We start from the raw sequence: 13,036 nt of genomic DNA, 5'->3' as shown, positions 1-13,036 counted from the left end.
AAGTGCCATACTGTCATTACAAATGTAACGTATTAAATCTGTTTTAAAAAAAACTGATAACAATGTGACGTAACATCCGCCGTTACTCTCCGGAAGTAGTCAATTTTCACGAGAAAAAAAAACAGCTGGTATACGAAAAAAGAAAGCGTCAAAGTGAGTTCCCCCGTCGAATTGTTGTACTTTTGAGGGCATTGTTCTCACGTGTGACGTCCTGTCGAAGATCCCGTTGGTGCGCGGGCTTGCTGCTTTATCCGTTTTATACGCAAGCCGCGTTTTGTTGGCCAGGTGTTAGCTTTAGCTTTAGCCTCCAGCGCCACCATCGCTGCTTTGCACTTGAAGCTAACGCGTTAGCCGCTGTATGCTATCTAACTGTCCGCTCTGTTATCGCTCCTACTGCGCACTCGTCTAGTCTGGCCGTCAGTACGTTTTGTTAGGCCGCTGATGTACGTGTTTGAGTCGGAATGAATGCGTGAGGTGACGCGTCGCTTATCCGCGGTGTTGTGCATCGTTTTTTGGCAAGTGTTTACGTTCGGCGACAACGTCACTCATCAAATGTGTTGTTGAAACATTTGGCTTCACGCTGACTAGAGCACTTCAATGTCTGTGTACGAGTGCATCCAATTGCATTTGCGGTTAAATGACTTGAGCCAAAAGAGGAATTTCTCTTGAAGATGAATTGGTGTGCTTGAGACCAGTATTAGCAGACCTCATTGAAAAGCAGTGATAGAAGTATCATTTTTAAAGCAAGTTCTGACCCCCCCCCCCAATCAAGTCAAGGGCATTTTCGTTGTTGTTGTTGAACGCAATTCAAAAACTCACGTAACTTGCTTCATCTTCATCCTATTTTCAAGGCTTTTATTGTCATAAGCGCAGCAACACTAGACCACGAAAATCTTATACTGTTCACTTCTCAGAGCAGACTTGCATTCCACAAAATAGAGCAAATAATGAAGCAGGCAAAAAACAAGCAACCTGAAGAACATGCAACCTTTACCAACGACATTCGGAAATCCAGAACAACAAATGTTCATGTGTACAAACAAGTTTACAAAATAATGGTTGAGCTGAAGAGTTTACTCTTTCAGTGGCCACAGTACTTGATTGGCTTCATGTTAAGAGGAGGGTTGGCCATGAGTGTCCTCTACCCATTAATAACCAAAAAAAAAGATAGGTGATAAGAATGCTTGTCACTGGCACACAACCTAAGTATTTTACATCATGAAAATTCTCATCCATGGCACCGAAAGAGTTAAGAATGGCAGTCATGCGATGGTTTTTGTTTTCACTCAAATATGCATGTCAAAAAATTAAGTAAAAAAAAAAAAAAAAAGCTCAGTTAAACATTTGAAGTTGATCAAATTCCTGAGCCTTGTGTCGGACGTGAGGGTTAGACTATCGGGCCTTTGCGAGGTAAAATGCTTAACACTCGCCGTCTTACGTTTAACGTGAATCGTTTTCCGCAGAATGCCAGCCTCGAAGCGAGGAACGGAGGATCCCCTCCACGCTCAAGCCAAATCGAGGCGGTTGGACGACGATAGCGGAGCGCTCGATTCGGAAACCGCACCGGCGATCAACAACAGGTCTCTCAAAGAGATCCGTGCGCATGAAACGACGGACGCCGTTGTCCCTCGGACCAAGAGGAAACTGTCAGAAGAAGAAGAAGAAGCTACGGAAGCGAACCCGGCCAAGTCGTCCCGACAGAACTCCCCGCTCCGGAGTACTTCAGGTACGTCCCTCGCAATACACGCAAGTGCCTTCTGTCGGGAAGCTCCGTCAAACGATGTTACGGACGGAGACGGCGGAGAGGACAGACTTTTTTCAACGGGCGATGAGCTGAGTCCCTCCGAAATCTACTCGAGCCAAGGACGAAGCGATGGAGGCTTCGAGCCGCCACAGGTGAGCGACCGGTTGGCGTGCGCTCCAAAAGAATTTGTACAGCATGAGCACAGTTATGGTAGAGCGTCAGACTCCGGTCCCGACGGCGTGCCGGAGGCTCCGGAACACACGGCAAAGGAAACGTTGAATTTTCAACCTGTGGCGGCTGACGTCAAATCGACCTCCGAAGAAAATGACAGAATGGAAGCAGGTGGCCGAAGGCTTACCGCTGACCGTCCCCAGGCATCATCCTTGACAGAATGCAATTCGGAAACTGCCGCTACCCTCAGGAGCCGCTCGGTGGGAACCTTTCATTCCAGCAACGGCCTACATCTTGAAAAGTTAGTCGGCGGACCGAACTGTCAGACGGATTCCAACAGTCAATGTGAAAAGACAATTTTGAGAGGTCCGAATCAGGATTTTGCACAAAGTGCAGACCGAGAGAAGCGTCAGCTGACGGCAGGTGATGTCTTCACGAGATGTAATGATGTATGCGGCGAAGATGAGACGGCCCCGAAAGCTGTCGCTGAAGAAATCGTGTTTGAAAGCTGTGACACCCCGGCGAGCGGTGACAAAAATCGTACGGCCGAGTCAAATAGAAGTCCGGATACTCGGGAAGCAGAAAATACGGCTGACGGGAACCCCGAGAGCAAAGATGAGCAACTTCTAACATCAGCACGTGACGCTCAGACTAAAGAAAACCCAGCCGGTATGGATACTGGCGACCAGATTGGCAAAATAACGCAGTCCCATAGCGATTTTGCCAGTAAGACAATTGATGCTTCAAATATAGCTTCAGAGAGAACGCCGGCGGGACGTTACCTTGAAAATCAAGGTCATCGCACTGACCAAAACATGGCATCAGCGGCGCCGGGCGCAAAAGCGGTGTGCCGAAAGGAATTTGAATGCAGTAAAGCCCCGGAAAGTCTGGCTGAGCCGCATTCAAAGGTGGTCAAAGATGAGGTCCTCCAAGGAAGTCGCCATGCAAAGTGTTCGCTCCGGGAACTTCAAATAGCTCCGACCGAAGAGGCAGCAGACGCGCTTGAATCTGACACCGATGCCACAAGTCATATATCATATAGCGTTTCTGCTGGGAATCATCTTGAAGAGTTGGTTGAAAGCCCAAAGATTCAAACCGAGGAAATAAAGCCAATTTCAAAGGAATCCGAGACAAACCCACTTCGCCCTGTAGAAGAGAACGTACAAGCAAGGCCTTCTCGTTCACAAGAAACTGAAAACGCGCCAAAAGAAGTCCTTGTCCAGTGTTTTTACACAGAGTGTCCGGTTGAAAAATGTCAAATGGTGTCCAAAGAGAATCAAATGGAAGTGGATGCTGCCGAAAACCTAGAAAGTCAAGTCAAAGTCTGGTCACGTACACAGGAAAGACAATCGATACCACAAGAGGTCCTCGCGCAAAGTTGTAACCCGGGGCAACTTCAAATTGAGTTCGATAACAATCCAGCAAATGCAATAGTGTCTTATCAAAACCCACGCGGTCATGCAGACCTGTCGCTTTCCCAAGAAACCAGAGCCACTGCGCAAGAGATCCCTCAAGGACGGCAAATGTCACAGGGTGAAACGGAGTGTGACAAACTCGAACAAAGTTTAACATCAGCGGGGATGGGAAATCCCCCACTTTCAAAGCAAATTGAACCCACGCCACAGGAGCTCCTCGCGGGACGTCTCGACGCAGGCGTTCAAGCGGAGGATCGCCCACTAACGATCGAGTCCGGTGGACGAACCGACGGGGGCGTGGCAGAAGAAATCCACGCCTCTCCCCGAGAGGCCCTCGGGGACAATGTGAATGCACAAATTCAGTTTGAAGAGAAGCGTGCAGAGCACGCAAATTCCTCCCAACAAAAGCAGGTGCAAGGTGAAAATTCACGCGACGCCGTCCGCAACGCGAGTGAAGTTCTGATGGCCGACCGCGAGGCGGAGGACAGGACAGCGGAGATGCCTGGCGAATGTGTCATCTCGCTGCAGCAAACAGATGTGGAGACGCCATCGGAGGCAACGTTTCCCGCCGCGTCGCCTCAGGAGGAAATCGCTAATCGCTCCAGCCAAAATGTTAATGATGCCGCAGATAAGGATATGATGAGCGGAAATCCCTCTGGTTTGGAAAAGGAAATGATGTTCTTTGAATATTCCACCGCTGCGTTGAATGAAAGAAGCAACGCGGCCTCAGCTGTCTCACCTACCTATTCCTTGCAAATAGAACCTCGCAGTTGCAATCCTGCAAACGAGATTCATCTTGGAATTACTCAAACTGTACGCAGCGAAGACAAAAAGAGCCTGCGATACATTCCCGAAAACGTGATCGTTTCGAACGCGGAAACGGTGCAAGGCGTACGTTTCCAAGAGAGCCCGGAAGTGAACGATTGCTCCGCCGCTGTTATCGTCGCAAAGTTCAAGAATAGCACAAGTGAAGAATTTATGGCTGTTGTGGAGAACCCAGAAGAAGCGCACCGGGGAGGCCAGACGGACGTCAGTCCGAGTTGCCGCATCAGTGAAGCCAAAGTCAATTATGTCCCCGCGACAGCTCTGAGACCAGCCGACTTCCAAACAAAAAGCACCGAAGGCCAAGTCGGCCCTCTGCAGGAGTCAAATCAAATCATCAAAACAGAGCTGAACATGTATCCGACAGCAAACACGTCTTCTCAAGCCCTCGTTGAACAAAAACAGGAAGAGGCTAAGTTACTAGATCCGCATGAGAACCAGACAGAAGCCCCTGAAGACATGGAGCATGAAGATGCTCTTGCTTTTGCTCAGGAGAATCAGACCTCCTACAAGACACATAAATTGGATGGTCAAATGGTGGAAACCTCTCACCTGGAAATACCGCATGAAACCGAGCTGCCTCACGACACTTGTCAAGACGCCGCCTCGAGCGACGAGATGAACCTTCAACATGCGGGTTTGCTGGACCGGCCGCAAACAGCGCCAGCGCATTATATCGCGAATGACAGTTATGAGAACAAGGATACCCCACAGTGTGTCTCACAAGTGGTACTAGAAGAAGACGTACGCACGAAGGACGGTGAATCTCCAGTTGTTGTCCCGGAAAACAATCAAGACGCAGAATTTATCGCCAGAAGTTTGAATGCCGCTGCAAATCAAGCAGAAATGGACGTAACGAAGCCGTTGGATTCCGTCTCCATTGCGGCACCTCTCCAGGAATTACAAGTGCAGGACGAAGACAATTTATGTGTCATTTCGGAGGTTCAGCTCAAGCCCGCGATAGCAGAAACAGACGACACATCCGACGCGGGAGCGAGCGGCGACGAAAGGGACCGGGTGGCTAAAGTTGCTTTTGCTGTTGTTGATTCCCGAAATCTCGTCCTCGATCACTTTGTTTTGAGCGAGTCTGTTCATTCCTCATTGGAGGCGGAGACAGCGGGGCACGATGGAGACACCTCTGCAATGATGGTCAGTAATCAAGCGTCTGAAAGCGACGAAATCCAGGTCCTGGTTTTTGCCCGACCGACTGACATTGCACCTGCACCCAAAACTTCACACGAGCAAGTTGAAAACCCGATCGTATATGAGCCTATCAGTAGCCCGGAGAGTAATGGAGATGATGATACTGCTATGTCCTTGGAGCAGCAAGATTTGGTGTCTTTGGAGCACACACCAAGCATTGAAGACACGGAGGAGGCCTTGTCTACTCATGATTGCATGGAGACTGGCCAATCGCAACTGGAAAATGAGAAGATTGCACAAGAAAAACAGGCCACAACCAACGTAGTTTCTGAGACGGCCGCATGTGGAGAAACTGCGACACCCTTAGAAAGTCAAGGCAAAGGGCCAAATGCTCCAAACGTGACGGAGGACTCATCTTGTGAAAGTATGAAGACTATTCCTTTGCAAATGGATATTAATAAAGAAGAACCGACAGACAACCGCACGGCGTTTGAACAGACTGCCACAGTTTGGGAGAATTGTGGAGTTGCCGCTGCTGCTTTGGAGAAGCAAGCAAGTATTCGAGACGCAAAGGAAGACTTACCTACGGATGAAAGTTCGGACGATGAGGATGATTCACAGCTGGACAATGATACAAGCGCAAAAGAGCAACAGGCAGACGACAACGCGGCAGTCCAACCGGAGGAACAAGACACCAAAGAAGACTTAGCTGTTGATGTAAGTGTGGATGATGGTGATTCGCAGTTGGAAAACGATACAAGTGCAAAAAAGGAGCAGGCGGATGGCAATGCAGCAGGTGAAACGGAGGTAGAACAGTCAACCCAAGTTCCAGAGAGTGGTCCGGATAATAGCAAAGACGGAGAGGCTTCTGTGGCTTTTGAGAATCAATATTTAATGTCGTCAGGTGTTCAGGAAGTAAATGAGGACCTGTCTACTAATGAAAGCAAAAATGCGAATCAATTGCACCTGGCTAATACCAGTCCCGCTCAAGAAGGACCGACAGACAATCAAGCCGCGGTTGAAACAGAGGAGGTACAACAGACCTCTACAGTTCCAGGGAAAAATGCAGATCCCACCATTGATTTGGAAAAGCAGGATTGCGCGTCCATAGAGGACATACCGATCAGCCAAGACAAAAAAGAAGACTTGATCCCTAACGTAAGCGTGAAGGTGAGACCTTTTCAGCCTGAAAATGACGAAAGGGTTCAAGTTGAACACACGTATGACCAAGCAGCAGTTGAAATGGTGGCACATCAGACCGCCGAATTTCTAGTGAGTCGTCCAGATGGTAAGAGAGATGCAGATGATGCTGTGACTTTGGATACGCAAGATTTGGTGTCTTCAGAGGATTTTCCAAGTAAGCAAGAACTGAAGGAGGAGTGGTCGCCTAATGAAAGTCATTTACACCTTGGTTATACCAGTACGACTAATGAAGGAATTGCAGACCAAATGGCACTTGAAATGGAGGAGGAACAACAGACCGTCGCAATTCCAGACAGTAACGGAGAATCTGCCACTGGTTTGGAGAAGCAATATTTGTTATCTTTAGTGGACGTCCCAAGCAATCAAGACAAAAAGGAGGACATGCTCACCAATGAAAGTGTGAAGTTGAGCCCTTTGCAACCGGAAAATGTTGGAAGTGCTAAAGAAGACTTGCCTCTGGCTTTGGAAAGGCAAGCTTTGGTCTTTTCCGAGGATGTATTGAGTAAGCAAAACCTAACGGACTCGTCTCTTAATGAAAGTGTGAAGACTAGTCGTTTACACCTGGAAAATGAGGAAACCGCTGGAGAAGAATGGACAGAAGTTCAAGCAGGAGTTGATATGGAGGTGGAAGAAACTAGCACAATTTTAAAGACAAGCCTTGAGACTAATCAAGCTGGGGATATTGTTGCAAGTCTAGAGAAACAAGATTTGGTATCTTTAGACACAAAGGGAAACCTGCAACTGGAAAATGAGGCAACTGCTGGAGAAGAAAGGACAGAAGTCCACGCAGTAGTTGACATGGAGGTAGAACAGACTGCCATACTTTCAAAGACTAGCCCAGAGAGTGACCAAGATGGAGATGTAGTTGTGGGTCTAGAGAACCAAGATTTGGTATCTTTCGACATGAAGGGCAGCCTGCAACTGGAAAATGAGGCAACTGCTGGAGAAGAACTGACTGAGGGCAAAGCAGCAGTTGAAACAGTGGAGCTACAACAAAGGCTCACACTTGCAGAGTGTTCCACACCATCAGCCGTTATGATCATTGCACCAGATGGCGATGCCCATGACGAAAAAGGTGTAGTTTTTGCAGAGGTTTCTGAACACCTGCAAGATGACCTCCCAGCGACGGCACCTTCTGCCCTCTCCGCGGCGGACCTACCAAACGATTCATCTGAGGAATATGTCATTCTCAAGCCGGTCCCAGAGGGTAAAGTAAGCTTGGATATCGTCTCCCAAGCTGCCGTCGCATCAGGCCTGTCCCACCCATCTTTAGTCAGCCAGGTGGATCCAAACTCCACGCTCACAGAAGCAACCAGAACTCAACAGAACTGCCTTTTGAAGACTCAAGAGCCTGCCCCTGAAGTTGCTGCAGTGACAACGTCGATTGAAAAGGCAGCGGCTTTACCTGCAGCACCTCCAGAAAAACTTGTTGAATCAACTCCAGACAACTTCCATCAACCGCCATCTGTCATAGAAATGGCCAACACTCAACCTGAAGGTAGGGTTTTGGGGGCACCAGAGGAGGACAGGGGTGACGGTGCCCTCCAGGAGTTGCAAATTCTGGAGGACATGGAGATCGGACATGAGATAATAGTGGTAGAGGTTGGGCGCGACGAAGACAACGACCTCATGATTTTAGACAAGACACCCACTCAAGCGCCTTTTCTCCAAAAGCCAGTTGAATATAGTGCAAAAGAAGATTCGGTAAAAGTATGCGATTCAACTTTAAATTCCCACGTTGACTGCAAGACATTTCTCGAGAAGCCCAAGAAGCAAGAAATGAACACCCAGGCCAGGACCAAGGCGCGTCTGGCCGCTCTGGCGGAGCAGAAAGCCGCCGCCATGAGGAGGACGGCCAACAAGCAGCAGCTCAACCTCTTAGCCTTGTGTCAGGAAATTGCAGAGGACATAGCCACAGACAGCATGCTGCTAAGGAGGATTGAGGAAGAAAAACAAGCCGTGGCCAAAGTCGACGCCGCCAAGAAAGACAATCCACCTGTGAGCGCGCAGGAAGTGGCCTCGCTCGACGTCGGGCCCCCCGCTGAAGCCGAAAGCTCCTCTGTCCAGACGCCCCCTGCCAAGGAGCCCCCCGCCGCGCGGCCTCCCGCCGCTGAGTTCAAGCCTGCGGAGGAGCCTCCGAAGAGACGTTTCTTCGTCTCGCAAGTTTCGGTGCCTCTGAAGGCCCACGAGAAGAAGAAGCTCACTCGATATCAAAGGCTGAGACAAGTAGAACTGCAACGGGAGAAGATGTCATGGGCGCGCATGAAGAAAATGAAGTCGGACCAAGCGAATCAAATCTCCGACATGGACTGGCAAGCGTCAATGTTTACGTCCGCTCCGTTTTCCAGCAATACCACGACCGTCGACCCTGCGCCCAAAGCCACTCCGCCTCCGCTTCCAAGTCCCGCGTTAAGTAGCGAACCTGCATCACCCGAACCAGAAGCTCCCGAGTCTCTTGAGAATGAAGCCGCTAAAACGGAAACGCCCAAGGTGGACGCCTCCAAGACCGAACCTGAAGTCCAAACCGACCCCTCAAAAGGGGAAACGCAGCCGACCGAACCAGCTAAAACCGAATTCACGAGAATAACGAGGCAAAGTAGTAAGGCTCAGACGGCTAAGGTGACCCCTCCTCCCAATCCCGCCCCGAAAGTCACCAGGTCATCCACCAGGAGGTCCCTGCCGGCTGTCCCCCCGCCCATGCCCAACGGCCTCCAGGCATCGAAACCTCAGCCTGTCGAGTACAAGCCTTACAAACCGCGCCCCAGGTATTCGCCCGATGATTTTGAACTGGACGACGACCCCTTACCGGCGCCTCCGAAGAGGTCCGCGCCTCAGTCCGATCCCCCGGCCCGGTCCAAAGTCACGCTTCGGCCCGGTGGCCAGGTCAATCTGAAAGCGTCGGCTGCGCTCGGACAGATCCCGAGTCAGTTAAAGGGTGCCGTTTCAACACCGGCTCAGTCCAAACCCGGCTGCGCTCCTGCCCCGCCCCGTCCCGTCCCGGCAAGCGCCCGGTCGAAAGACCCCGTCCCGTGTGCTCCCCCCAAAGCCGCGCCTCCTTCCCACGCGCCTTTACAATCCAAACCCGCCTCGGCTGAGACCCGCTCGCATCGGGCAGCGTGCGCCGCTCCCCAAGTCCAAACGTCCGGCGCGATCCCCGCGCAGGCCGAAAGGCCGGCGGCTTCAGACGCGTCCCCGGTCAGGCCCGCCCATCTTCCAGCTGCTGATGGAGTTCCAGCCCCTGCAAAAACTCAGGCAGCCAAAGATGAGGAAAGCGAGGTAGGCTTTTGTTCATACTGCACTTGTTCGGTTGTTTTTTTGTGCTGAAATAAATAAATGATATTTTTTGACTGTAGGCTTCAGCTGCTTCGAGTTCGAGTCCAGCTAAAAGTCCGCCTCCCTTGGAAGAGAGCTCAAATCCACCTGATATGCAGCAGCGTGAAGTAGCGCCTGCGGGTCTGGGTTGGTCCCCCCCCCCGTTTCTCCCTTCTTACCTCTTCAAAAGGTTTTTGGGGTGTAGATTCATCTTAGTTTTTCCAACAGTTGCTGATCAGTGCCAAAAGGCAGTCCTAGATGGCCATGTCCCAGAAGCACCCTCTCAGGAGTAAGTCCTGCAGTCTACCGCCGAAAGCTCCATTGCTAAAATGTTTGCTTTTTTTTTGTAGGGCTGCGGCGGAGCAGCAAGACGTAGCGCGGCCGCAACCGGAAGCCAAGAAACTTAAAGAGGGGGACAAAGACGACGGCGAGACAGTCACCGTACGTAAAAGGGAGCCCGCGGTCACGACGACGGGATCCGAGCCGGCCTTTCCCTTTGTGCCCCAGGACGCAGCGCAGAAAGCCTTTGGAGCCGAGGCCTGCGCCGTGTGCGGGATGCTCTACTCGGCCGCCAACCCCGAGGACCAATCGCAGCATTTGCTCTTCCACAACCAGTTCGTCAGCGCCGTCAAATACGTGGTGAGAGGACGGGCGATCCGCGACCAAAGTCTTTTTCTCCGGCGGTAACCGTGCGCCGATCGCCAGGGCTGGAAAAAGGAGAGGATCCTGGGGGAATTTCCCGATGGCAAAATCATTCTGGTTCTGCCCGACGATCCCAAATACGCCCTCAAGAAGGTAGAGAAACTCCGCTCCGCTTGATTTCTCGCACATCGCCGCGTCCAAAGTATCGCTCGCGTCGACACCTCAGGTGGAAGAGATCCGGGAGATGGTGGACAACGACCTGGGCTTCCAGCAGGTGGGGACAAAGTGCCCCTCCCTGACCAAAACCTTCCTCTTCATCACCAACGACAAGAAGGTGGCGGGATGCCTGATCGCCGAGCACATCAGCGAGGTGAGTGGGCGGCGGGAGCCCGCCGGCCGGCCGGCCGGCCGGCGCGCTCTGAGCCCGAGGCTGCGCGCAGGGCTACAGGGTGATCGAGGAGCCCCGGCCCCGAGGCTCCGAGGGGGACGAGCTGATGTTGGAGCGGCAGGGCGCCTGGTGCTGCTCCGCCGCGGCCGAGCCGGCGCTGTGCGGGATCAGCCGCATCTGGGTGGTCAGCGTGATGAGGCGCCGGGCCGTCGCCTCGCGCCTGCTGGAGTGCCTCAGGTGCGTCCGCTTCGGCGACGGGCGGATCGGAGCGCCGCACTCGACAGTGGCGCTTTTCCCGGGGGGTCAAGAAGATTGGCCCGTTTCCCGAGCCCGTCCCGTGCCCCAAAATCGCTCTTTTGAAAACGCTCGCGCGTCATCGGCATGAGCGCCTCTTCATCAAAAAGAAATGAGCGCCAGGTTCAGGCAACCAAAAACATGAACGTTAAACAACAAACGGCAAGGGCCTTTTGACTTTAGGACCGGTCTGCCGACACTTTGCGTCCGTCCGCGGCGTGTCCGTAAGGGTCGGCCCTCGCTGCCCTAAAAGGTCCGGGGAGGCGTCATGGCGGCAAGGTAGCGATGGGCGTGCGATGTACAGGAGATAGGAGTTGTTGCGGTATCGGCCCGTGCCGTGGCCGCCGTCCGTCTTCTTTCCCGGACTCCGTACTCTTCCGTCCTGCGGAGAAGCGCTCGCGCCTACGATTCGGGCGTCGGCCGATGGCGCCCGCGATCCGTCACAGCCGCGGGAGACGGGGAATATCCACGTGGACCGATATGCATGCTGCGCAAACAAATATGGGATCGCCTAGATAGAACCGTTGTAAAAATAACACTCGGAGGAATGGGCTTGATCTGTTTGCGCAGGAACAACTTCATCTACGGCTCGTACCTGAGCAAGGACGAGATCGCCTTCTCGGACCCGACGCCCGACGGCAAGCTCTTCGCCACGCACTACTTTGGCACCTCCCGCTTTTTGGTCTACAACTTTGTCAGCGGCACGCAAGCGCGCCAACCCAAAAGTCGGGCGCTATGACGGTCGGGGCCGGACTCGCCCAAAGACGCCCCATGACAAAGAAAAAAAAAGAAATGGACACCTTGCTTCCAATCTCAGGATCAACGCGCTCACCCTTCCGTTTATTTTCAAGCCAAGATCTGCTGGGAACCGCCAAGGAGCATTGGGGGAAAACAAGCAAACAAACAGCAAACCGCTCGACGAGCATCAAGGGGAAGAAGAACATTGGATATTTTCCAGGTTCTACCCTGAGCGAGGTTTGATCTTGAAAACGACTCGTTTGACGAGAACGAGACCTTGTCGGGTTTCAATCTCAAATATATACTACCCTACTTGTTTTCTCAAACTTGAAATTTGATGTTAGTAGTATCCAAAATGACCTTTAATCTCTAAAATACGCACTTTTTCTTCAATAATCTTACAATGGTTAATCTCAAAAGGATTTACCATGTCTGACATGGACAACGTCCGACTTTTGAAATGCAGTTTGGGGAAAGTAGACGTTGGGCCCCTTCAAAAATATGAAGCTTTATTATTTTTATCATATTTATAAAAATATGAAGCTGTATATGTACGACCAAATTCTCATTACAATTTCAACCTGAAAACGGGACCATTTTCCAGTTAGAAAATTGAGTTCATTCTCAGTAAATAACGACGGTGATCTCGAAAGGATGCAACTGCTTTCCCTCATACTTTTCCCCCAATAGTCTTTGATTTTTTTCAGGAAATGAATATTCAATTCCATCGCGAGAGATTATTCAAACTAACAAAGTGAGGTTTTTTTTTTTTCATATCTGAAGAAATGTTTGGAACAGCAACCTTTTTTTTTTAATATAATGACTTTTAGAACACGTTCTTTTCTTGTTATCCCAAACTGAGCCACACACCGTTCGCCATAAACACAACGGGGCGTTTCAAGCTCGTCGACTTTTTTCACCCCTGCCTGCATTTGTCCATTTCTGCTTTGATTTGGTGCCTGAATTTATTTGTTTTAGTGTCTTTTTAGTGCATTTTTTCTTAGTAACTTACACTGTATTATATCAAATGTAGATAAATGCGTACTATAACATTTATAATAAACGATATGGGAAGTATGTGAGGCTCCTTTTCCACGCTTCCTTTTTAGTAATGTGCATAGATGATTTTTTTTCTTCCTCAAAATGAAATAAAAGTTGTGGATT

General features: G+C 50.8%; 2 protein-coding genes across 2 annotated transcripts; both read left to right on the top strand.

The window, feature by feature from the left end:
- The first annotated feature begins 110 nt into the window (after positions 1 to 110).
- Positions 111 to 3,793, top strand: LOC148408188 (uncharacterized). Its single transcript, XM_088402476.1, has 3 exons — positions 111 to 153; positions 1,464 to 3,741; positions 3,788 to 3,793. Exons 2-3 carry the CDS (start codon positions 1,465 to 1,467, stop codon positions 3,791 to 3,793), a joined length of 2,283 nt encoding a protein of 760 aa, XP_088258602.1. The 5' UTR covers positions 111 to 153; position 1,464.
- LOC148408187 (uncharacterized) lies at positions 3,783 to 12,949 on the top strand. The gene is made up of 9 exons (XM_088441996.1): positions 3,783 to 9,774; positions 9,852 to 9,957; positions 10,039 to 10,099; positions 10,161 to 10,251; positions 10,318 to 10,449; positions 10,516 to 10,605; positions 10,679 to 10,822; positions 10,893 to 11,077; positions 11,705 to 12,949. The coding sequence occupies exons 1-9, from the start codon at positions 3,793 to 3,795 to the stop codon at positions 11,871 to 11,873; spliced, it is 6,960 nt and encodes a 2,319-aa protein (XP_088298122.1). The 5' UTR covers positions 3,783 to 3,792; the 3' UTR covers positions 11,874 to 12,949.
- The last annotated feature ends 87 nt before the right edge of the window (positions 12,950 to 13,036 follow it).

This window comes from Hippichthys cyanospilos, chromosome 19 (genome assembly GCF_059441005.1).
Source record: "Hippichthys cyanospilos isolate Australia breed blue-spotted pipefish chromosome 19, RoL_Hcya_1.0, whole genome shotgun sequence".
In the NCBI taxonomy this organism is placed as follows: Eukaryota; Metazoa; Chordata; class Actinopteri; order Syngnathiformes; family Syngnathidae; genus Hippichthys; species Hippichthys cyanospilos.
Note: the sequence above shows the minus strand (reverse complement) of the source record. Positions and strands in the feature narration are given on the sequence as shown.

What these genes read in the sequence shown, in the direction of transcription:
- LOC148408187 (XM_088441996.1), top strand. Translation starts at nt 3,793, where the DNA reads ATGGCCGACCGCGAGGCGGAGGACAGGACAGCGGAGATGCCTGGCGAA. An exon ending in TCAGCGCCGTCAAATACGTG is followed by an intron (nt 10,450 to 10,515) that starts GTGAGAGGACGG and finishes GCCGATCGCCAG; the next exon opens with GGCTGGAAAAAGGAGAGGAT. An exon ending in CCAAATACGCCCTCAAGAAG is followed by an intron (nt 10,606 to 10,678) that starts GTAGAGAAACTC and finishes TCGACACCTCAG; the next exon opens with GTGGAAGAGATCCGGGAGAT.
- LOC148408188 (XM_088402476.1), top strand. Translation starts at nt 1,465, where the DNA reads ATGCCAGCCTCGAAGCGAGGAACGGAGGATCCCCTCCACGCTCAAGCC.